At 41.4% G+C, this 26,611-nt stretch overlaps 1 protein-coding gene across 4 annotated transcripts in view; it reads right to left on the reverse strand.

Annotated features, from left to right (window-relative positions):
- Positions 1-15,156, reverse strand: part of LOC133556279 (activating transcription factor 7-interacting protein 1-like) — a 68,684-nt gene extending 53,528 nt beyond the window's left edge. For 3 of the 4 annotated variants that reach the window (XM_061906072.1, XM_061906054.1, XM_061906081.1), the window contains exons 1-4: positions 14,642-15,156; positions 627-729; positions 428-531; positions 67-336 (exon numbers count right to left, since the gene is read on the reverse strand). In XM_061906072.1, the coding sequence (XP_061762056.1) occupies positions 67-336; positions 428-531; positions 627-729 (477 nt within the window). In that variant the 5' untranslated portion in view covers positions 14,642-15,156. Of the gene's footprint in view, positions 1-66; positions 337-427; positions 532-626; positions 730-12,535; positions 12,558-14,641 lie in introns of those variants that run through there. The other variant, XM_061906063.1, reaches the window with a different exon arrangement.
- Between the last annotated feature and the right edge of the window lie 11,455 nt (positions 15,157-26,611).

Genomic DNA, 26,611 nt, shown 5'->3' on the forward strand with positions numbered 1-26,611 from the left:
TAAAAAACACTGGCTGTTTTAAACAGCTGTACAGTAATATACAACAAAAAGTGAAAACAAACGCACCTTGGCCCAGCGGCTGCGGACGCTGGTCAGGAGCGCGCCGAACTCCACCGCAGCATCGCAGATGGTCCCACGGTCCAGGTAATTGCTCGGGGCCAGCACGCAGACGACATCCGGGGTCCACGGGAACTGCAGGCGCTGCAACTCTGTCTTCAGGTCAGGTGCAACTCCACCTGGAACAGACAGAAAAGATAAAGAGAGAGGTACCTCGGGTATGGCGACGTCCCCATCTACCAGGCCCCTCAGGTGGGAGTCGCCAATGACGAAGACAGTCTGAAACAACAAAACCTTTGCTTTAGAACAGACACAAGAACCATGACTCCTAACAACCAACGCAGTCTTTACGAAAGAGAAGAACTGGTACCTTCTTCTCCGGGTCGAAAGTTGGAGGGATAAACTTCACCTGACGGCCAGTCAGGTACGAAGTCGGCCACCTTCGCACGCGGTGGCGGCACCCAGTGCCGCGCCCTACGTAATGAAGATAAGAGATTGTGTCTTAAACACATGCTCATCTACATTTGAAGAGTACCTATAAAGCATATGATAAGCTGTTCAATACTTACGAGCGACGAACTCGGAGACAGGAGGCATGGGGGTCAATGCCCGCCGCTCTGCCATCATTATCCTGGAGGCTAGTGACCGCTTGTAGCCCTTAGAACGCGGCATCTAAACAGATACACACATGCACACACAAACACAGACACAAAGAGAGCTGTTAAATTGTCGCAAAGAAAACACAAATATCAGAGTGAAACTTTGTCCACATTCTTCCACGTAGGGTAAATACAGCGTTTTTTTTCCCCTCGCCATTTCCATAAAAAAAATAAATCAAACTCACCTTAGCAGGAACTAAGTGTGTCCAGTGAGTGTGTTTGTGTGCTTTTTCAGTGAGTGTGTCTGTGTGCTTGATTTATGTATATCTGTTATGTATATGCGTGTCTCTATTTTTGTGCTCACAACTCTGAAAAATTTCACCAGAAGCAGCTCACACAACCAGGAATCAGAGAATAGACATTGGTTCTGTTTAACAGCAAATTGTGTATATTTCCTTAACCTTGCACTTTCAAAAGGGTTGTAACACAGGCAAACCACATTAAAGACATCATCTTAAATCAGCATTAACACTCACATGACTTCAGTACTGCTACTGAATATCAGCAGCATATTATTTTAAATAAAGAATGATTGGAAAGCTGTAATTACTTTAAAAAGAATTTGTGCAACAAAAGATTGCTGGAAAAATAGTCAATTACAATATCTGACCTACAACCAGAGCAGTTGCCCCAAACGCACACGCCATATACGCGTTAAAAAAAACAGGGGCAGTCGGTAAGTAGCCTTAATCTCAACTATCATTGATACACTTTTAAAATGCATTATTATACAAAGCAAATTCAAGCAAGGACACGCACAACAGGGGAAAACGTAACGTTCAGCCTAAATGACGTAAACCCATCAAATGCGCAAACTATCACAGCCCCATTTCTCCAATCGGAGAAATATCACCAAGTAAAGGAGCACATAAAATGTATGAATCAACATACATTTGGGATGGTTGGCTGTTGGACAGTTTATAGCAGACACTTGTTCTCGAATTAACCACTGCTGATTTCAGGCCTCAACCGCACGCATAAATGAATAAAATAAAAACATAATCTGTAGCGCACTGCGCCGGACAGTCAAAACCTCCCAGACTCGTGTAGCCTTATCATTACTATCCTACTCTGATGCTTGTGCAAGCGAAGGCCCCCGCAACTCGAGAAAACTGAGATGCCTTCCGAATGTCAATCATCCACACTTCAGTAACATTTACCCATCCACTGCGCAAACCCCCATGGACACATTTCTCCTGAAGAAACATTCATGGAAAATATTGCCGACAATAAAAGCAAACAGTGTACGAATAGAAATAACAAAGGCACGGCGGCCATTGGACACAATTTACCAAATAAATGATAAATGGGTTGTACTTGTATAGCGCTTTTCTACCTTCAAGGTACTCAAAGCGCTTTGACACTACTTCCACATTTACCCATTCACACACACATTCACACACTGATGGAAGGAGCTGCCATGCAAGGCGCCAACCAGCACCCATCAGGAGCAAGGGTGAAGTGTCTTGCTCAGGACACAACGGACGTGACGAAGTTGGTTCGAGGTGGGATTTGAACCAGTGACCCTCGGGTTGCGCACGGCAACTCTGCCACTGCGCCACGCCGTCCCAAAAACACCTTTTTTTTCTCAAATTTCACCCACATTACTTATTTCTCACCTCAACCGCACCAACAATTAGAGCAACGAAATACAAAATCATTTACAGAATTGCACTTAGTAGTAGGGTTTTACCAATCTCACTTAGGTCTTCTCTTTATCCACGAGTTCCTACACGAGGGACTCTCCTAAACCAGCTTTACACAACGTCGTTAATGTAATTCAGCCAATTTCCCATTTTAATTTGTATTTAAATATTCACCTTGTAATTTTGATTAGTACATTTGACGTGCACAGGAGCTAGCTACATCCAACTCAATTCACCTTCCGAAAAGATAACGGGGTTGGGCGCCTGAAGACACCTGCAACCTTAAGTCATATTGACAATAAATCATCCACACCTCAGTAATGTTAACCCATAAACTGCGCAAACCACCACAGGCTATTTTCTCTCAAAGAAACATTCACGGAAAATATCACCGACAATACAAGCAATCACAATGTATATTCAGCATAAATAAGGAAAGCACGGCACGGTGCTGTTGGACACAATTTACCGATAACACATATTTCTCAAATTTCACCCACATTACTTGTTTCTAGCCTCAACTGCACAAACAATTAGATAAAATAAATACAAATTCCTTTCCAGCGTTGCACCTTGTGGTAACTTACAGTTGTACCAATCTCACTTCGGTCATCATCCTTCTTGTTTTCGACACGCAGGAAGTTTTAATTGTCGTGATCGTCGAACAATGTACGTAATTCAAACAAAGTACCTCTTTTATTTACATGTAATTATTCGCCTTGTAATTTAGATGGGTACATTTGACGGGAACAGGAGATAGCTACATCCACATCAATTCACCCTCCGAAAGATAACGGAGTTGGACAACTTTTGCGCCAAAAATGACTGTGTCAGTGGGGGGAAGGGGAGGTAGGACCGCGTCTTCATTACTTTTTCACACGATGGCGAAGATATTTCCAGCAGTCGTCGTTTAAGAACTCTATCCTTTTCAACTCTATTTCGTGAAAGACCTGAGATTTTTTTGTATGTTAACTTGCGAGGATATTAAAGGGGAACATTATCACCATTAATTTATTTGTGGCAGCCCGCCACGAAAGAATTACGGCCGCAACAAACAGATTTTTCGGCTTATGACTCGCTCGACCGCTCATAAAAGCGATGGGACTTTGTCTGTGAATGGAGATTGTAGTTACGACTCCGGTGCAGTAGGTGGCGGTCGCCTAATATTCATTGTAATTCCGCCAATTGCACTTAATTCACCTGGTGGGTCAGAAGAAGAAGAAGACGAAAGATGACGACGAAGTAAAAGAATAACGGACCGACCGGATCAAAATACGAGGGTAAGACGTCTTGGCAAACAAGTTCAAAAGCGGTCCGAACCTGTGCAGTGTGCAGCACGGACTCGGATTTTCTTAATTTTTATTTTCGGGACCGGGGCAGACGCACGCAGTAACAGTCACCGGTTACCATACCGACGAGCTAACGTGTCCAGGTTATAACCCTGTTGTCAATAAACACACGTGGAGACGGTGCTTCAGATACTGCATTAATACTGAAAGCTAAATTGTGCACTGTCCACTGCAGCATGTGAATGCAATGAAAATAATAAAATCTGAGCCAACCAGCTGTTAAAATGTTGTCCAGGTTAATGTTTTAGCCATTAAAGGCCCTTCATTTCAAGATTTTAACTGTGATCGGGCTTTAAACAGGTGGCTGACCTGTTCAGATGGGTGTAACTGCTAATGGTCAAATAATGTGAAATAGCATTTAATTTTACATGTATGCAATACCATTTAAATGTAATTATAGATGGTGCAGTTTATGACATTTTTTTTTATGAATCCTTAGGTGAAAACAGACCTGAGGAATCAGCTGCAAGGAGAACACATGGCTGCCTGCCTGAGAATCTCCATCAACGGACCTGACCCCAAGGACTTTCCTTACGATAAAGCCTTACACTATTTTTTTCGGAAGCCCCGAAAAATTAATTGCCCTAACAAAGGGTGCAAAGTGTGCAGGCAGTAGGAAACACATGGTTAAGTGTAGGGAGTAAAACTAATGGCAGTCTAAAGTTCAAGATTTTTGGAGTAGGCTTTAAGAGACATTTTAGCTTTTATATTTTATAAGATAATATATTTTTTGTAAGAACCACAATTAATAAATATATTTCAGTGAATAACTATTTGTTCAAATCTGTATATAAATATGTATATAAAGTGTTGTAATTATATTCCAACTCAGTGTTCTTCTTGGTCATTGATGCGAAAATCCCTCGTTTGTTCTGCACACCTTACAGACAATAGCGATGCTACGACAGATGGCACAGAGATGTGTGGATATCCTGCGACACTCAAAGCATATGCATTTCAAACGATAAAGTCAACGAAATTACAAAGGTGAGTTTTGTTGATGTTATTGACTTATGTACTAATCAGACATTGTTGCTCACGGCATGACTGGAAGCTAATCGATGCTAACATGCTATTTAGGCTAGCTGTATGTACTGTACATATTGCATCATTATGCCTCATTTGTAGCTATAGTTGCATTCAGCCTTTCCCTCCACCCACATTTATTGCCAAACAAATACATACCAATCGTCGGTTAGAAGGCGATCGCCGAATTCGTCCTTGCTTCCTCCCGTGCCACTGTCTGTTGTGATATGGCTCAATAGTTTCAGTTTCTTCTTCAATTTCGTTTTCGCTATCTGCCTCCACACTCCAACCATCCGTTTCAATACATGCTTAATCTGTTGAATCGCTTGCGGCGCTGGAATCCGAGCCTGAATCCGAGCTAATATCGCTATACCTTTCTGTGCTATTCGCCATGTTTTTTTCTGTTGGCTTCACGCAGTGACATCACAGGACAATAGACGGGTGGATATAATAAAATCAGGCACTTTGAGGAAGTTTTTCGGGATATTGCGTATTGGGTAAAATTTTGGAAAAACTTCGAAAAAAAAATAAACCACTGGGGACTGATTTTTATTGGTTTTAACCCTTCAGAAATTGTGATAATGTTCCCCTTTAAGAAATAAGTGTGTCCTATAACTTACTGGCTCCCATCCACCAAACCCCACCAAATATACGTATCCAAAATGGCTCCATTGATATCACAACTAATGAACAATTGATAATACAATAGAGAGATATTTATGTAGTATCCCTGGAATATGATTAATTACTAAACAAATTGTATTTGTTAATTGTTAGCTAACAATATTTGTAGCTAAACCACAAGAGAAAAAAAGCTTACAGCCTCTTAACTCAGATGCAAATCTGAGGGAACGCGCGATGGTCAGAACAGAGTATTTATGTCACAGAAGAGAACAAAGAGCCAATCACAGCACTTCGGTCAGAAACGTCAAATCAAAGCAGCAACCCAAGTTGATGATCTTTGCTGGGCCTTTGCTGGGCAAACAGTACCTGGTCTGTGTGTAATTTGTTACCGGGCGAACAGAAAGGATGAATAATTTATCACATTTTGCGTTCGGCAAACTGTTTTCTTATGTCATTATTATTATTATCTTCCTAATATGAATGTTAATATTAACACTATTATTACTAATATGAATGTTAATGTAATATGAATGTTAATATTATTAACCATATATTTTTATATTATTATTAACATATTATTGTTAATATGAATGTTAATATTATCAATATTGTATTTATTATTATTATAATTTGTATTATTATTATATTAACATTCATAATATCAATGTTAATATAAATGCTATTATCATTAATATAATAACAATTATAATGTTATTATGGTAATAATAGTATTAACAGTTGTAAAGTGGCTTGGGCATTTTATAAGGACGCCATGCTGTTGAGGCGTTCAGGACATGTACCACCGCTAGGAGACCAGGAGGAAGACCCAGGACACGCTGAAGAGACTGTCTCTCAGCAGGCCTGGGAGCGCCTCGGGATCCCCCAGGAAGAGCTGGGGGAAGTGGCTGAGGAGAGGGAAGTCTGTGCTTCCCTGAATGGGCTGCTGCCCCCCGCGACCCAAGTGGTAGGAAATGGATGGATGGATTATTACACAGGGAAAAAGTTGTATACACATGTATTATACATCAGTCTCTTAGATTCGTTATAAACTTTTTCATCAACTTTTAATCAGAAGGGTTCAATCTCTCCTGTGCTTATTTGAAGCAGACACGACAACACGCCTCAGAGATCATGTTTGAAAAAAAGCTACATTATTTACCCAAATTTTGTATTGAAGAGGGAATTGCAAACTTCCTTTTGATTTTAGCTGGGGGTTGTCAGTGTATGAAATATAGGTCTAAGTGAGACCTACATAGGAGTTTTTTGTTTCATGTGTCTACGGCATTTTTACTGGGAGTTAGAGGCAGTTTTGTCTGAGCAGGACGTCGCCATCTTGGGACTCTAATGCATTGTGATGGAGTTCAGCTTTTGTATTGAAGGGGTATAGCAAACTTCCTGTTCATTTTAGCTGTGGGTTGTCAGTGTATGAAATATGGATCTAAGTGAGACCTACATTGAGGTTGTTTCATGTGTGTATGACTTATCTACTGGGAGTTAGAGGCAGTTTTGTCTGAGCAGGAAGCCGCCATCTTGTGACAGCAGTAGCGCAACAGCACCAGCGCACCGGTTCTTTGCGGGCTCATAAAATCCAAACGAGAGTAGTAATTAAAACTTTTTCATCAACTTTTAATCAGAAGGGTTCAATCGCTCTCCTGTGCTCATTTGAAGCGGACACGACAAACGGCTTCAGAGGAGATAATGTTTGAAAAAAGGCGACATTTTTTACCCAACCTTTGTATCGAAGGTGGAATTGCAAATTTCCTGTTGATTTTAGCTGGGTGTTGTCAGTGTATGAAATATAGGTCTAAGTGAGACCTACATAAAGGTTTTTGTTTCATGGGTCTACGAAATTCCTACTCGGAGTTAGACGCAATGTTTGGCCTGTGTTTTCTTCCTAGGGGGCGTAGAGCACAATTTAGAGTTGTTGTTGTTTTTTTGTTTTTAATTAGATCGTAATTTTTGCCAGTCCTGTTGTGTGATTTGGTGAGTTTTGAAGCATGTTAAGGGGGTCAAATTACAGCTCAAACAGGCGGCGGTATAATAATAAAGAATTAAAGCTGCAAGCGGCGATAGACGGGACCGCTTTGGCTGCTGCCCCAGCGACCCAAGCCCAGATAAGCTTCAGCTAGCTGGCAGCCATCTTAACAAATATTTCACACGAGGGCGAAGCACAACTAATATTATCCATCCATCCATTTTCTACCGCTTATTCCCTTTTGGGGTCGCTGGCGCCTATCTCAGCTACAATCGGGCGGAAGGCGGGGTACACCCTGGACAAGTCGCCACCTCATCGCAGGGCCAACACAGATAGACAGACCACATTCACACTCACATTCACACACTAGGGCCAATTTAGTGTTGCCAATCAACCTGTCCCCAGGTGCATGTCTTTGGAAGTTGGAGGAAGCCGGAGTACCCGGAGGGAACCCACGCATTCACGGGGAGAACATGCAAACTCCACACAGAAAGATCCCGAGCCTGGATTTGAACCCAGGACTGGAGGAACTTCGTATTGTGAGGCAGATGCACTAACCCCTCTGCCACCGTGAACCCCCAACTAATATTAATATTATTCAAATATTTTGTCACTGGTGCGTTTATGACATTTATAAAATTAAATACTGGGAGCGGTAGAAAAAAAAAGAAAAAAAAATCTAGCTCTCTGTGTGAGCTCACGGCGGCCATCTTAGAAATGTTTTTCAGCGAAGCGGTTCTTTGTAGGCTAATAAAATCAAAACCAGACCATTCATTGTCTTTACCGTAGCATAAAAAGTGCAGATGGCCTTAAAACGCCACAACAGTCAGGCACCATATGTCCATCCATCCATCCATTTTTCTACCGCTTATTCCCTTTTGGGGTCGCGGGGGGCGCTGGCGCCTATCTCAGCTACAATCGGGCGGAAGGCGGTGTACACCCTGGACAAGTCGCCACCTCATCGCAGGGCCAACACAGATTAGACAGACAAAATTCACACTCACATTCACACACTAGGGCCAATTTAGTGTTGCCAATCAACCTATACCCAGGTGCATGTCTTTGGAAATGGGAGGAAGCCTGAGTACCCGGAGGGAACCCACGCATTCACGGGGAGGACAAGCAAACTCCACACAAAAAGATCCCGAGCCTGGGATTGAACCCGGGACTGCAGGACCTTCGTATTGTGATGCAGACGCACTAACCCCTCTTCCACTGTGTCTGCGCACGGCGGCCATCTTTGAAATGGTTTTCAGCACAGCGGTTCTTTGAAGGCTGATAAAATCAAAACCGTAGCAGTGATTAAAACTACTTCATCAAGTTTTAATCAGAAGGGTTCAATCTCTCTTCTCTTGCTTATTTGAAGCCGAAACGACAAACGGCCTTAGAGGAGATAATGTTTGAAAAAAAGCGAAACAATTTTTGCCAACATTTGTATTGAAGGGGGAATTGCAAACTTCCTGTTTATAGCTGGGAGGGGTGAATGTATGATAGTGGTTTGTTTCATGTTTCTACGACGTTACGACCGGAAGTTAGAGACAGTTTTGTCTGTGTTTTCCTCCTAGGGGGCGCTAGAGCGCAATATTGAGTTTTGGGTTTTGGTTTTTGATTAGATCGCAATTTTCGCCAGTCCTGATGTGTTTGTGTTAAATTTGGTGAGTTTTGAAGTATGTTAAGGGGCTCAAATTACAGCTCAAAGAGGCGGCGGTATAATGAATAATAATAATAAAACCTTGGAAATTCAATAGGGTCCTCTGTCCCAAAGGGACATCGGTCCCTAATTAAAGCTGCAAGCAGCGATGGACGGGACCGCTAGGGATGCTGCCCCGGCGATAAAAAAAAGGATAAGAGGTAGAAGAAGGAAGGATGGATTATTACACAGAGTAAAAGTTGTATACACATGTGTTATACATCAGTCTCATAGAAGTAACAGTTGTTAAGTGGCTTGGGCCTTTTATAAGGAAGCCTTGGTGCTGCCATTTTGAGACTCTAATGCATTGTGAACGTAGTGCAGCTTTTGTATTGAAGGGGGAATAGCAAACTTCCTGTTGATTTTAGCTGGGCACGGTCAGTGTATGAAATATAGGTCTTAGTGAGACCTACATTGAGGTTTTCATTTCATGTGTGTATGACATTTGTAATGAGAGGAAGAAGCAGTTTAGTTAGCGCAGGAAGCGGCCATCTTGTGACAACAGTGCACCAGCACCAGGCACCGGTTCTTTGGGGGGGTCATAAAATTCGTACCGGGGTAGTAATTAAAACTCTTTCATCAACTTTTAATCAGAAGGGTTCAATCTGTCTTCTGTGTTTATTTGAAGGCAAAATGACAAACAGCCTCAGAGGAGATTATGTTTGAAAAAAAAGCAACATTGTTTAGCCAACTTTTGTACTTAAGGGGGAATTGCAAACTTCCTGTTAATTTTAGCTTGGGGTTGTGAGTGTATGAAATATAGGTCCAACTGAGACCTACATATAGGTTTTTGTTTCATGTTCCTTCCTACTGGAAGTTATAGGGGGCGCTAGAGAGCAATTTTGAGTTTTGGGGTTTGGTTTTTTGATTTGATCGCAGTTTTCGCCAGTCCTGATGTGTGTGTCAAATTTGGTGAGTTTTGGAGCATGTTAAGGGGGTCAAATTACAGCTCAAAGAGGCGGCAGTATAATACCATATAATAACAAAACCTTATAAATTCAATAGGGTCCTCTGTACCAAAGGGACTTTGGTGCCTAATAATAAAACACTAAAAATTCAATAGGATCCTCTGTCCCAAAGGGACATCGGTCCCTCATAAAATGCTAAAAATTCAATAGGGTCCTCTGTCCCAAAGGGACATCGGTCCCTAATTAGAGCTATCAAACTAGAAAAAAAATTTCCGCCTTCTAGGTTGCCAAACCGGTGTGCGCATAATTTTATGTGTCGCTTCTCTCACAGGCTAGCCCAGACTGATTAAAAGGAAAAAGGGGAAGAAAAGGTGGGGGATGGTAGCGGTAGTTTTTACTCAGTGCATGTCTCGTACTCCTAAATTTTGCTAGCTGTAAGGCTGTCAAAAAATGTTTAATAATAGTCTGCATCAACCATATAATGATAGAGAACAAACAGAAGCACAGGTGGCAAAGGAGAGTCCACCGACTTTTCCCAAGACGTTACAAAACAATGCTAGCCAGTTACAGGACACGTGTGCGGTGCTTTGATGTTTAATCAAAGAAGCAGCTTTGAAATAAACAGTGGAAGATTCTACGATTGGAGTGCAGCTAGCACCGAACAGACATGTCTGAAATCATGAGGCAGAGCGGCAACACCCCTCCCCCACAACAGCAGCCTGCCTGCTCCAGTTGCAAGTTTTACAGTCCGACCCAGACTAAACCATTGCAGCACGGGGGGGGTTAACAGACAAGTGCTGAGCTTCCTTCACATATTTCAGTTCAGGTAACAGAAGACAGTCTCCAACTTACCAACATTAGTCCTAACTTAGCAACTAAGTGGTTTAATCTAGTAACCTATGACTCTGGAAATAAATCTATATATTTTCAGTTACACCACAAACAGGTCTGGGACAGATAGGTGCAAACTCAACCGCCTCCTAGGGCTGAAAACGGGAGTTCTCAAGGTTGTCTTTCCTTCTGTCACGGGCTAGCACAGGCGGATCAGAAGGAAATGGGGAAGAAAAGGTGGGGGATGGTAGGAGCGCAAATTTTCACTAAGCACATGTTGAGTACTCTAAAGCGTTGCCCAAGTTGCCAGCATAACTCTGTGGTACGTGATGTCCGCTGCAATATTGGCGCAGATTACAAACACTACATGTTGCGCTACGAATATGATGCTACCAAGAACGTATCGGAGCAAAGAAAGACCAACGGGAGAGTTTTTTAAATGAATGTTCGGACGGAGACTCATGGACACAAAACTTTTGAAGGTCCAGGAGTTCATTCATAAGACTCTGTGGATTGATGGAAAGAGTTTAAAATCCGAAGGAAAAGACTGTTCGTGCCCTGAATGATACTTTTCCAGATGAAAGTAGCTGTTCTGGACTATCTTGAATACAGGATTATTCTGGTGTGTTAGTCCGACTTTACAAAAACCGAACACGATCTGATTAAGGTTTTTCCACGGGTTGTAAAGTGCTTACTTAGAGGGAAGACTATTTGAGAAATCAGGACTAATTTGGTGCATGGACAGGTAGTGATTGTCTTACGGAGTGACTTTCATTGTTTATGCACTTGAATGTCAAGTTGTTTTTCTTGGACTTTCACACGTTCATAGGTACTGAACCATGGCGATGTTTGCACCGGCGGCCAGCTACTGGCTCTCTGTCTGCGCACAGAGATCGAAGATATGCGGAGGAAGAGACCAGCGTTGAGCATCAGGCTGGACGGAGTCAGCTCTCTTTGTTGCTTTGTTGGGTCTGTTCCTGTCTGTGGTCGTGAACAGTTTACCTTCTTTTACTCTCGTTTTTTAACTTGATTTTTGGGATTGCATTTGGTTTGAGTCTTTTTTCAAATCTTTCATTCCAAACCCCGACCAAAATCTTTCTTCGAAGTCAGAATCATTAAAACAATTAATGGTGACACTTTTCACGCTTGGTCCGTCTAATGTTGCGAGAGTCAGTTTTACTCAAAAGGTCGATACTTTCCTATATTCATCATTTTAGAAATGTATGCAGGCTGACTCTTTTGCTGTTTTGCTACACTGCAACAATGCACCAAGTAAGAATTTTTGCTAATTTCTTCAAATTTTGCAAGAAATAACACAATTTGGGATGAAGATGCAACGAAAAAGCATACTATGCAGTATGAGAATATTTGGAAATGACCTACAGTCGTTCTGTTGTTGACGCCAGCAGCAAGCTGATGTGAAAATTTTCAATCAGGCGGATGTGTCAATCATGTCTAAAATTACTACTGGGTTTAATTTGGAGGGGGGGTTGTTTCTGTAGAAATAGTCTTCCATTTGATTAATCAGATTAAAAGCTTTTGAAGCTATAAATGTGAAGATTTTGAATTTGCTCGAGTAGGTAATATGTATTTGAAAACCTGATTGATTACTTCCGCAAAATGTAGCATTTAGCTACGACTGTGTACACTGACAAGTGAATCTTCTGTTGAGTAACAGTCCTGAAGAGGACCAAATCCATCAGATTGAATGAGTATGGCTGATATATTTTCAGTGGTTTGCACACACAAGACGCACCACTAGTAACATACCTGTCAACACCTGCATATGCATGAGCCCAATGTCGATATTTTCCGGACATGCTCACAAAAACTGCTTGTGTCTGTCCTGCCGCTGAAATTAAGCCACACCCACACCCAAGGCCACTGTGCCGCATGGAAAATTACTGGACTGTACCACTTGAAACACAGAGGGGTAGTTGAGTGAAAATCACCCTGAAACAAACTCTGCTGTCAGAGACTTCAGGATGGTGTTTCAACACAAAAGTAAAGCACTTGCATCAACACGTGTTGTTAAAACTCTACGAGGTGGAAGTTAAAGTACCAATGATTGTCACACACACACTAGGTGTGGCGAAAGTATTCTCTGCATTTGACCATCACCCTTGATCACCCCCTGGGGGGTGAGTGGAGCAATGGGCAGCAGCGGTGCCGCGCCCTGGAATCATTTATGGTGATTTAACACCCAATTCCAACCTTTGATAATGAGTGCCAATAGGGAGGCAATGGGTCCCATTTTTGTATAGTCTTTGGTATGACTCGGCCGGGGTTTGAACTCACAACCTACCGATCTCAGGGCGGACACTCTAACCACTAGGCCACTGAGTAGGAAGGAGAGACTTCAATAGTCAATCTAATTTCTGTGTATAAAGCTGGTACTTATAGTACTGGTCCAAGACCAACAACTTCTGGAATATTCCACCCCCGTGTCGTTCTAGCACCATCAAACGAGTCCAATAGAGTTCATACTTGAGACGTACAAAGTGTAGCATAAAAATATGTGGAAATCAAACCACATATGTAGCGTGTTTTATCCGATTAATCGAACAAACTATCCAATAGATTACTCGATCACTAATTTAATCGATACTCGATCACTGAAATTATCCAATATATTTTCCCTAAAATACATATGTAACATGTTTTATCAGATTAATCTTTCAAACTAACCGATATAGATTACTCGATCACTGAAATCATCCGATATATTCTCCTTAAAATACATATTTAGCGTGTTTATCCGATTAATCGAACAAACTAACCAATATATTACTTGATCACAAATAAAATCGATTCTCGATCACTGATATTATACAATATATTCTCCTTAATTTACATATGTAGCATGTTTATCCGATTAATCGAACAAACAATCCAACCAACTAACCATGGATCACAAATATAAATCGATACTCGATCCCTGAAATGATCCGATAGCTGTAGCCGTAAACGCCATACTGGAAAACATAATCAGATTGTCACAACATTAATAGTTATATGGCCACATCTAAAAATCAGGAAACTGTTCTAACCATCCATCCATCCATTTTCTACAGCTTATTCCCTTTCTAACCAAAAAACTGTAAACTCTCACTGACCAGGGATCAGCAAAGTGTGCTTTAAAATAGCGGCACTACTGTTTTTGGGAGACCTATTCAACTACTGGCTAATGAACGGCGTTGAAGCTACAGTTAGTTTTTTAATTTATATTTCTACACACTCTCGTGAAAAATAAACAAATAATGCGAAAGTAAAGTTACACAAACTATTTTGCTTAAAATCGTGTAAAACGGGACTGATCATGCAAAACCAACTTTTCTTACCTATTGCTATAATGGGGCAGACTGGCTCTTACGTGCATATGCTGATGCCATTTCTAAAATAAAGTGACGTATCGTTCACACGTATATCTTTCAGCAGACTTTCTACGGAAGTGCTCAAAACTACAACAAATATGGCGCAGTTGAAGCGGAGACCATCCACAAAACAGCGCATCCTAAAGCGACACTCAGAAAGTGATTTAAAAACCTACTCTGTGCAAAATTTGGACGGTAGAACTAGCATAACATGTCAAGTGGACCACAAGGAAGTGTTTCACGTGTAGAAAACATATCATAATATGACTCCTTTAAAGTACAAAGTGCAAGCTCAAACATGGAAAACAAGTGAAAATATGTGTTAAAAATTTCAAAACACAGCATTAGTCTCACCAAACACAGACACTGTGAGGCTCTTTGGTAAAACAAGTTAAAAACGTCCAAACATTGAAACATAATTGACAGAAGTGTCCATGTTTGAAATGCAACTAAATGCCAAAACGATAGCGTGGTGTATGCTAACTGCGATACCAACACTTACCGATAATGGCGTTGTCACACGATCTTCCTCCGATTTTTCGTCAGTCGTTTTTTTTTTATTTTGAAAAGCTCGTCCTTCCTTCTTCCTCGAACTGACGCGACTCTTGTTATTTGTTTTTATTTAAATGTAAGTCCTTTGGGTTTGGACGTGAATGGGAGGAAGGAGCCGGCGAGTTGTTGCGTGTGTTGTTGTGTTGGCCACGGCACGGCTTGTTGTTCGCTGGCGAGCCGACGACTCCTCGGTCGGTTGTCCTGTCTCCTTCAGTCGCCCCTCCTCTTTTGCAACACACACAAAAAAAAAACAATGTGGCGCGGAGGCGGCAATACCGGCGAGTGCGAGTGAGGGGAAATAGGGGGGGGCGCCGACGAAAAAAACTCCTGGACGTGGTTAGTTTGTTTAACGAGCAGAGCGGGACGGTGTGTACGGAAGAGCTCCAGGCTGTGGTGCGGGACTGCAGCGAAGAAGCCGAGCTAGGTGGTCTCCGGGCTGCAGCGACACCAAAAATGGATGAGGACACAAACTTGATAGGGCTACATTAGCATGGGGTGGGCGGGGCTTCGCGAGGGCGGGACGACCAGAAAGGGGGCGGGGTCAATTTATTTGAACAACAACTTTTTAAAGGCCTACTGAAATGAGATTTTCTTATTTAAACAGGGCTAGCAGGTCCATTCTATGTCTCATACTTGATCATTTCGCGATATTGCCATATTTTTGCTGAAAGGATTTAGTAGAGAACATTGACGATAAAGTTCGCAACTTTTGGTCGCAGACAATGGCGTCACCGGTGTGAGGGCTCCTCACATCCTCACATTGTTTATAATGTGAGTCTCCAGCATCAAGAGCTATTCGGACATTGATAGTGAAGGACTAGAAAAAATACATTAATAAATAAAGTTTTTAAAAAAAAGGCGATTGCATTGGTAGCGATTCAGATATTTTTAGACACATTTACTAGGATATTTCTGGAAAATCCCTTATCTTTCAATTGTATTGCTAGTGTTTTAAGTTAAATAGCACCTGATAGTCAGAGGGGTGTGTCCACAGGTGTGTTGACGCCAGTCTCTAAGGGAAGTCACGGCAGCTGCATGGACAGCGCAAGCTCAGCTGATCTCCGGTAAGAGGCGACTTTTTACCACAATTTTCTCACCAAAACCTGCCAATTGACAAGTGGTCGGGAACCATGTTCGCTTGACCGCTCTGATCCATAGTAAAGCTTCACCTCTGGGAATTTTAAACAAGGAAACACCGTGTGTTTGTGTGGCTAAAGGCTAAAGCTTCCCACCTCCATCTTTCTACTTTGACTTCTCCAATATTAATTGAACAAATTGCAAAAGATTCAGCAACACAGATGTCCAAAATACTGTGTCATTGCACAATGAAAAGACACGACTTTTAGCCGCAAGTGGTGCTGGGCTAATATGTCCGCTCCAACCAGAGACGTCACGCGCACGCGCCATCATACGCGTCATCATACGCGACGTTTTCAACAGGAAACTTCGCAGGAAATTAAAAATTGTGATTTAGTAAACTAAAACAGCCGTATTGGCATGTGTTGCATTGTTAATATTTCATCATTGATGTATAAACTATCAGACAGCGTGGTTGATAGTAGTGGGTTTCAGTAGGCCTTTAAGACAGCATGAATTGATTTACGTCAGGTGTGTCCAAAGTGCGGCCCGAGGGCCATTCGTGGCCCGCAGCTAAATTGATAATGGCCCCCGGCCCATCCTAAAAAATAATAAGATAAAAATTTAAAACATAAAAGAGTGTAATAAAAGACCCGTTCGCACTTGCACTTGCATGGCTTAATCTTTGAGACAAGCATGGGCGGCATGGATAGAGCGGCCGTGCCAAAAACCTGAGGGTTGCAGGTTCGCTTCCCACCTATTGACACCCAAAAAAGCGCTGCCGTTGTGTCCTTGGGCAGGACACTTCACCCTTGCCCCCGGTGCCACTCACACTGGTGAATGAATGATAGGTGGTGGTCAGAGTTTTAATTACTACCCCGGTTTGGATTTTATGAGCCCGCAAGGAACCGGTGCGCTGGTGCTGTTGCGCTATACTGCTGTCACAAAATGGCGGCTTCCTGCTCAGACAAAAGTGCCTCTAACTCCCAGTAGAAATGTCATACACACATGAAACAAAAACCTCTACACTGTAAAAATTATTTCAGTGGTATTGTCCATTTTACATTATTTTTAAAAGTATATTTATTCCAATTAATCAATTTATTTTTCTTTATATAGTTTTTTGAGTTATCTTTAAGTAATAAGTGGGAATATTTTCGCAACTGTGCCATGTGTTACGGTCTGATGATGGCGGTGAAAGAATTGTTCATCAAAAGGGAGATATGAGAAACCCTGACGTGGTGCATGTGATACTGAGGTGGGTTGGACGTGAAGTGCACACACACACAATCGCACGCACGCACGCACGCACGGATACTGTAGACAGACACTAAACCTACCTAGAGGAACATTTAAGAGTCCTGCAAGAGTGTGGTGCAAAGTAAACAGGTGTGGGCGGGGCCAAAAGAGAAGAGAAAAAAAAGTCATTCAAGGAGTTTTAAAGCAAGAAATTGGATCCGAGTTGGTAAGAAGTGAGAGTTGTGGAAATGGCAGAATGGCGTGAGGGAGGAGGAGAGGAAAGGATGGCGCCGGCGAGGAAAGTGGGCTCCCCTCGTCATGAAGAGAGACAATTGTAGAGCAGGTAGATGGAGAAGTAGACAGAGGTGGGTAGTAACGCGCTACATTTACTCAGTTACATTTACTTGAGTAACTTTTGGGATAAATTGTACTTCTACAAGTAGTTTCTATGCAACATACTTTTACTTTTACTTGAGTATATTTATAGAGAAGAAACGCTACTTTTACTATGTTCCATTTATCTACATTCAGCTCGCTACTCGCTACTTTTTTTTAATCGATCTGTTAATGTTTGTTTTGGTTAATGACAAAGCTTCAAAGTAGGATACGCATGCCTGCGTTTCACCAATCACATGCAGTCACTGGTGACATTGGACCAATCAAACAAAGCCAGGCGGTCACATGACCCGACTTAAACAAGTTGAAAAACTTATTGGGGTGTTACCATTTAGTGGTCAACTGTATGGAATATGTACTGCACTGTGCAATCTACTAATACAAGTTTCAATCAATCAATCAAAATTGTAAAGGAAAAAAGACACTTTTTATTTCAACCGTACTTCCCGTCAAAAGCCTAAAGACTGATCGCACAGTCCCTGTCTTCGCAATAAAAGTGCCGCTCCATCGCGCCTGCGCTAACAAAATAAGAGTCTCCGAAAGCCAGCGCAAACAAACTAGCAAGATACGGAGTTTGCCGCCAATGTATTTCTTGTAAAGTGTATAAAAACGAATATGGAAGCTGGACAAATAAGATGCCAAAAACCAACGACTTTCATGTGGTATTAGACAGAAAAGAGGAACTTTTCTTCTCCTCCATTTGAAAACGTGGACATTATCAGCACTGTCTGATTCCAATCAATGCAAGTCATCAGAATCAGGTAATACACCAACTTATTTTCTTGTCTTCATGAAAGATAGGAATCTGTGTTAAACATGCATGTATATTAATTAAAACACCTTTAACATGTCAACAAAAACGGCAAAATAAATAAATATAAATTATATCAATCAATCAATGTTTACTTATATAGCCCTAAATCACTAGTGTCTCAAAGGGCTGCACAAACCACAACACAAACCACTACCACATCCTCGGTAGGCCCACATAAGGGCAAGGAAAACTCACACCCAGTGGGACGTCGGTGACAATGATGACTATGAGAACCTTGGAGATGACGAAAGCAATGGATGTCGAGCGGGTCTAACATGATACTGTGAAAGTTCAATCCATATTGGATCCAACACAGTCGCGAGAGTCCAGTCCAAAGCGGATCCAACACAGCAGCGAGAGTCCCGCTCACAGCGGAGCCAGCAGGAAACCATCCCAAGCGGAGACGGATCAGCAGCGCAGAGATGTCCCCAGCTGATACACAGGCAAGCAGTACATGGCCACCGGATCGGATCGGACCCCCTCCACAAGGGAGAGTGGGACATAGGAGAAAAAGAAAAGAAACGGCAGATCAACTGGTCTAAAAAGGAGTCTATTTAAAGGCTAGAGAATACAAATGAGTTTTAAGGTGAGACTTAAATACTTCTACTGAGGTGGCATCTCGAACTGTTACCGCGAGGGCATTCCAGAGTACTGGAGCCCGAAATGAAAACGCTCTATAGCCCGCAGACTTTTTTTGGGCTTTGGGAATTACTAATAAGCCGGAGTCCTTTGAACGCAGATTTCTTGCCGGGACATATGGTACAATACAATCGTCAAGATAGGCTGGAGCTAGACTGTGTAGTATTTTATACGTAAGTAGTAAAACCTTAAAGTCACATCTTAAGTGCACAGGAAGCCAGTGCAGGTGAGCCAGTACAGGCGTAATGTGATCAAACTTTCTTGTTCTTGTCAAAAGTCTAGCAGCCGCATTTTGTACCAACTGTAATCTTTTAATGCTAGACATGGGGAGACCCGAAAATAATACGTTACAGTAGGCGAGGCGAGACGTAACAAACACATGGATAATGATCTCAGCGTCTTTGGTGGACAGAATGGAGCGAATTTTAGCGATACTACGGGGATGAAAGAAGGCCGTTTAAGTAACGCTTTTAATGTGTGACTCAAAGGAGAGAGTTGGGTCAAAGATAATACCCAGATTCTTTACCGTGTCGCCTTGTTTAATTGTTTTGTTGTCAAATGTTAGAGTTGTATTATTAAATAGAGGTCGGTGTCTAGCAGGACCGATAATCAGCATTTCCATTTTTTTGGTGTTGAGTTGCAAAAAGTTAGCGGACATCCATTGTTTAATTTCATTAAGACACGCCTCCAGCTGACTACAATCCGGCGTGTTGGTCAGCTTTAGGGGCATGTAGAGTTGGGTGTCATCAGCATAACAGTGAAAGCTAACACCGTATTTGCGTATGATGTCACCTAGCGGCAGCATGTAGATGCTGAAGAGTGCAGGGCCAAGGACCGAACCCTGGGGAACTCCACACGTTACCTTAACATAGTCCGAGGTAACATTGTTATGGGAGATGCACTGCATCCTATCAGTAAGATAAGAGTTAAACCAAGACAGAGCTAAGTCTGACATACAAATTTGTGTTTTGATACGTTCTAGTAAAATATTATGATCGACGGTATCGAAAGCAGCGCTAAGATCGAGGAGCAGCAACATAGATGACGCATCCGAATCCATCGTTAGCAATAGATCATTAGTCATTTTTGCGAGGGCTGTCTCAGTCGAGTGATTTGCCCTGAAACCGGATTGAAAGGTTTCACATAGATTGTTAGACGCTAAGTGTTCATTTAACTGCTCCGCAACAATTTTTTCGAGGATTTTTTAAATAAAGGGAAGGTGAGACACCGGTCAGTAGTTTACCATGAGGTCAGGATCGAGGTTAGGTCTTTTAAGAAGAGGATGAATAACCGCTTTTTTGAATGCTAGGGGAACAGTGCCCGAGGAAAGTGATACGTTTATAATATTTAGCACTGATGGACCTAATGATATAAAAAGCTCCTTGATAAGTTTCCCAAGAAGAGGGTCAAGTAAACATGTTGTTTGTTCTATTCCATTTACACGTTGTAACAATTCCTCTAATGTTATTTCCTCAAAATGAGAGAAACTATTTTGGAGGGCAGTATCCGCCGTATATACAATCGTATCAGTGTTAATAGGACCCAGTTGTAGCTGGGACGCATTGTCTTTAATCTCCTTTCTAATGACTTCAATTTTCTTACTAAAGAATTGCATAAAGTCATCTGCTGAGTGGGTGGAGCTACTGGAAGGGGTCCCTCGTTGGGTTAGCGATGCTACCGTACTAAAAAAAATTTAGGATCGTTTTTATTACGCTGGATGAGATTTGAGTAATATTTAGCTTTAGCTAAGGTAAGCATGCGTTTATAAGTTATTAAACTATCACTCCATGCTTGATGGTGCTCAAGTTTAGTCGTGCGCCATTTGCGTTCCAGCTTTCTACATAATTTCTGAGCTCTAGTTTCTTCTGTAAACCACGGGGTACGCTTTTTTGGAGCCTTTTTCAACTTTAGCGGTGCTATGTTATCAATGGTTTCGCGCAGGGCGTCGTTAAAGTTGTTAGTGAGGTTATCAATAGAGCCCACATACTTTGGGACTGGTGCCATTACCGAGGGCAGTAGGTCAGCAAGAGTGGTCGTTGTGGCCGTATTAATGTTGCAGCTGCTATAGCAGTTATTATTATTATTTTGACGAACATGCGTCTGAACCTCGAATTTTATAAAGGTAATGATCGGACAATACTTTAGTATACGGGAGTATCGTAATTTTGGAAACGGTGATACCCCTGACAAGCACTAGGTCTATCGTATTACCGTTGCGATGCGTGGGTTCATTTATTATTTGTGTAAGACCACAGCTATCAATTATAGTCTCGAGCGCTTTGCACGGTGGGTCCGATGGGGTATTCATATGGATATTATAGTCCCTCATTATGATTATATTATCGGCGTGCGTCACTAGATCAGCAACGAACTCTGAGAATTCATTGATAGAGTCCGAATAGGGCCCTGGGGGGCGGTAGATAACAGCCAGGTGTAGAGGCAGCGGTGTGACAGACCTCATAGTAAGCACCTAAAACGATTTATATTTATTATTTATGTTAGGACTAAGGTTAAAGTTTTCATTGTATATTAGTGCGACCCCCCCCCCCCCCCCCAGCCCCCCACACCCTGTTTAAGGGTACGGGCAATATGCGTATGTGTAAAGTTAGGAGGACATGCCTCATTTAGCGCAAAAAAGTCGTTTGGTTTAAGCCAGGTTTCGCTGAGACCGATGACGTTAAGATGGTTGTCTCTGATAATATCATCAACCAACAACGTTTTGGGAGACAATGATCTTATGTTTAAAAAACCTATATTTTAGGTAGTGGGCCGATTTAGGGAATTTTTGATCAAATTATCCGTGGTAGAAATATTAATAATGTTGTGTTTATTATGCCCAGTGCATTTAGTATAAGTACTACCATATCTGATACGACGGGAATTTTCCGATTGTTTGTTGCTTTGATAAACTGAATGCATCATAGTTTGCCACCTCAGTAGAACCCATGTCCAACTCTGAAACACTCAAAGCAGCAAAAACTTGTTCTAATTTAACTGACTCCTTACCCAGACCAGTAGTCTCACATCTTCCATTTAAATCCGGCTTCAGGATGGCGGGAAGTGGTGTTCTGTGGGGATTAGCCTTCTGCTTTGTTTTTAGCCCCGCTCGGCATCCGCGTTTCCGATCACACCGCTGGCGTCTGCTCCGTAGACGACCCCCGCTGCTACTATACTCCCCTGCTTCACAGGCCGCTGGATGTAGCCCCCGAAGTATTCCCGTGCTAGTTAGCAGGTCTAGCAAGCACGCGTCTATCGGTCCAAAACGGCCCGATATGTTCACATCCAGAAGTTACTGGCGGTCGTACGTGATCACGGAGTGACCACGATGTGAGCCAGCCATAAAGTTTGCACAATTGTCCGGTATTTCTGCCAAATGTTTCATCTTTAGCAAGAGCTCCGCGATGCTGCAGCCCGTCCGGGCGCCGCCATCTTGGATCTGCTGTATATATAAATGTATGTGAATGCGTGGGTTCCCTCCGGGTACTCCGGCTTCCTCCCACTTCCAAAGACATGCACCTGGGGATAGGTTGATTGGCAACACTAAATTGGCCCTAGTGTGTGAATGTGAGTGTGAATGTTGTCTATCTGTGTTGGCCCTGCGATGAGGTGGCGACTTGTCCAGGGTGTACCCTTCCTTCCGCCCGATTGAATAAGCGGTAGAAAATGGATGGATGGATGGATGTATATATATATATATATACATATATATATATATATATATATATATATATATATATATGTACTGTATATGATATGTGTGTGTATAAATGATATGTGTGTGTATGAATATGTATATATGAGGTAGATCACCTCGACTTTGTCATTTATTAAGTAATTGATAAACGTTGAAACACTTATTGGGGTGTTACCATTTAGTGGTCAATTGTACAGAATATGTACTGTACTGTGCAATCTACTAATACAAGTTTCAATCACTCAATCAACCTATGGTGCTGTTAAGTTATTGTGGCTCAATGTGCCATTTTTTTTAATTTTATTTTAATGTACTATTATTTAATATGTATTATTGTTTTAGTTGCTTAAGAGATATTCCTGGCTCTGAATTTGCTCATTGCTATTTTTATGTTTTTGTGCATTATTTGTTGCCGTAATCAGGTTACTCATCAGTTACTCAGTACCAGGGGCGTCACTAGACCTAATACTGTACTGGGGCACACCTGGGGCACAAATAATTCATGTTAGCGTGCAAAGCGCGCAAGCAAAAACATTTTTAGCACTTATTTATCATAAAAAATACATAAATAGTGTTTTAAACTATGAAATCATATCAGATTATGTTGTATGGATCTTTGATTAACCACCTGAAATTAACTAATGCATTTGACCTACTTATGCACTTTTTTACTCCAGACTTCTAAACTGCTACTGGTAAAAGCAAAAAGGAAGAGCAATGAATCTTTTTGAAATATATATTGCAGTAATCATCTGCAAATTTAACATCTACAAAAGTAAAACAAAAAATAAAGCACCCCTACATCTCTGGGTTCGTTTATATTATTTAATTTCCATTTATGGCAATGTGGCTAATCCTATTTCAGATACACAAAACTATAAAATATACACAAAACAATAAAGCCACAGTAGTAGAATAAATGAACAACTATTGTGTGTCTGTTCAGGGAATCATTTTCTGAGAAGTAAACTGGAACGTCTCGTTTTCATTTTTGCAAAGTGGTCAATCACTCTGGACAGACATGGAAATATTACAGGAACTGTTATACAGTTGACCAGTGGTTCCCAACTGGTGGGTCGTGACATAAAAGTGGATTGTGTGTCATTTTCAGTGAGTCGCAGTCAGATGTGTGCGTGGAAAAAAAAAGTTTAGGGAGAAAAAAATCAAATTGTGGCAACAAAACCAGATATTTTTAGCCATTTTTCTAGTGACTATTAGTGAGTATTTTAGCAAAAGGCAAACCGACTAACAAGTTGGAGGAGGACTCAGGACAGACATGGAAATATATTTTTTAAAAATCTAAATGGGGCAACAAAACCCGATATTTTCAGCCATCTTTCTGGTAACAAATACAGAAATGTTACTATTTTGTCTGGAAACAAAACCAGATGCTTTAGCTGTAGCCATTTTTCTGGTGACAAAACAAGATTATTTTAGTCAAAGTCACACCGATTAACAAGACAAGTCTACTGTGCTATTTTTCTGTGAAATAAACTTGAATGATTTAAAAATTTGGCTCATGACTTGATATGGATAAATGTTTTTCTTCCTGAAGATAAAACATTTGAGAAGCACTCAACTCACACATGCTTACTCCAAATCATCATTGATGCAGAACCAGCAGACAATAACCAACAATATGTTTGATGTCCATTGGAAATTCCCCCGACAGCTCATACAGCAAATGAATATGTTTGTCTTGATACAAGGAATAACGTTAGCCAACTTAGCATCAACTTAAGACAATGATGTTGCCTAGCTAGCTAGGACTTCACTTACACCTCTCATTCCTCGCTGCTTCTTCCCTGCTGCGGGCGAATAACTTTCTGATATCCATCTAGGAGTTACAGTTTGAGTCAAATCAAAATCAAAATAAAATAATTAACAAATTGTTGTTGGCTAACGTTACCTACTTCATGCAGTGATTCTCATCCTCTCTCTCTCTCTCTCTCTCTCTCTCTCTCTCAACTGAAGTCTCGATCCACACGTGAATAAATTACCATATTAATTAGCCATGTGCTCATTGTTAGTGGAGTGAATACAGTAGCAATCAATTACCATACTAAGTAGTATGTGCGCTGTCGTCTATGTTATGTAGACTAAAAACTCTGAAACGTTTTTTTTTATTGGTGAATTTTTTACTGGGGCACTGCAGATAAACACTGGGGCACATGCCCCAGTGAAATCTGTCTGGCGACGCCACTGCTCACTACTTGAGTAGTTTTTTCACAACATACTTTTTACTTTTACTCAAGTAAATATTTGGGTGACTACTTCTTACTTTTACTTGAGTAATAAATCTCTAAAGTAACAGTACTCTTACTTGAGTACAATTTCTGGCTACTCTACTCACCTCTGGAAGTAGATGAGGAGGCAACGCCACTGCTCAGTATTTGAGTAGTTTTTTCACAACATACTTTTTACTTTTACTCAAGTAAATATTTGGGTGACTACTCCTTACTTTTACTTAAGTAATAAATCTCTAAAGTAACAGTATTCTTGAGTACAATTTCTGGCTACTCTACCCACCTCTGGAAGTAGATGAGGAGGCAAATGAGGGACAGAGAGACGCTGTGGAAAGAGGAGGCGCCTCCCAGCGCCGCGATGAGGAAGAGGAAAAATATAAAGCGAAAGAAAAAATTGAATACTCTAAAGCCTTAAATTTTTGCTGTTTAGTGAGGGGCTTTCGGTTTTAACTCCACCTCTCTCTCACTCTCGCTTCGTTCCTCCGCTTGCAGACTGGCTGCTCTACTCTCCGAGAGAGAGAGAGAGAGAGAGAGAGAGAGAGAGAGAGAGAGAGAGAAGAGAGAGAGAGAGAGAGAGAGAGAGAGAGAGAGAGAGAGAGAGAGAGAGAGAGAGAGAGGGTCCTTCCATAGGATGCTGAATGAGATGTAGAAGTGATGTTGCAAAAATTGTCAAAGAGATATTTAGTTAATAGTGAGAGCAATGGCTTCCTCTGCTGGCGAAGACCAAATATTTCAAGAAAATGCGAGGCCAGCAACAATCGTGTCCTAATGGTTTTAATACAATTACAATAATGATATGTACTAAAATAATAAAAGAAAATTAAAATGTGTGGACATTTATTGTAATGGTTCTCCACACATTTTTTTATTGTTTTATTTATTTTCATGATACTGACCAATTTTTTTTTTTTTTTTTTTTAAACATGCGGACATTTATTATAAGAGTTGTCCACACATTTTTGTTATTGCTCTATTTGTTTTCCTACAACTCTGACTTAAAAAAAATTAAAAAATAAAATAAAAATGTATGGAAGAGAATTTAAGGGGATACCTTTAGTCAAAAATGATTTATGACCCCCATAAATCAATGATTTATGACCCCTCAAGGTCAAAGGTCAATGATTTATGAGGGGTCAAGTTCAAAGGTAAATGATTTATGAGGGGTCAAGGTTAAAGGTCAAAGTTAAAGGTCAGGTTCAAATGTCAAGGTCAAGTGGGTGTGGCTTACCCGGAAGAGGGTGGAGTTAAGACCTGCGGTGGGAGTGGTTAAACCAGGAAGAGGGTGGAGTTTTAAACAGAAAGAGGGCAGAGTTAAGACCTGCGGTGGGAGTGGTTAAACCAGGAAGAGGGTGGAGTTAAGACCTGACGAGGGAACAAAGGAGGGTTCAGTTTTTTAAGAAAGCAATGTCATCTGAGCAGCATGTGACCATATATTTGATAGTTTAAATGTTTACGATCGTTTGAAACAACTTCCAGATTTCGATGTATTGATGGCTGGGAATGTTACGTGTGGAGATGTGGACACGCACGCACTTCACACACACACACACACACACACACACACACACACGTAGAGGAGGGGTACAAAAGGGCGGTGTAAGGCTTAGTCATTATTTGGAGCTTTATACGTTAGCGTAAAGACTTTGTTCGATTCGGTCATGATTAGTGAAACGCCTGTGTCGATTTATAAAAATAATAAAACTTACATTGACGCTCCGCAAAAAAGTCGAGTGTTTCTAAATCGTATTCAGATGCCGCCGACCGAGTCTTTGCGTGAGAAATGGGACTTGGAAGCGTACGGGATGGAGGGATCTT

The sequence above is a fragment of the Nerophis ophidion genome, linkage group LG01 (assembly GCF_033978795.1).
Source record: "Nerophis ophidion isolate RoL-2023_Sa linkage group LG01, RoL_Noph_v1.0, whole genome shotgun sequence".
Classification (NCBI taxonomy): domain Eukaryota; kingdom Metazoa; phylum Chordata; class Actinopteri; order Syngnathiformes; family Syngnathidae; genus Nerophis; species Nerophis ophidion.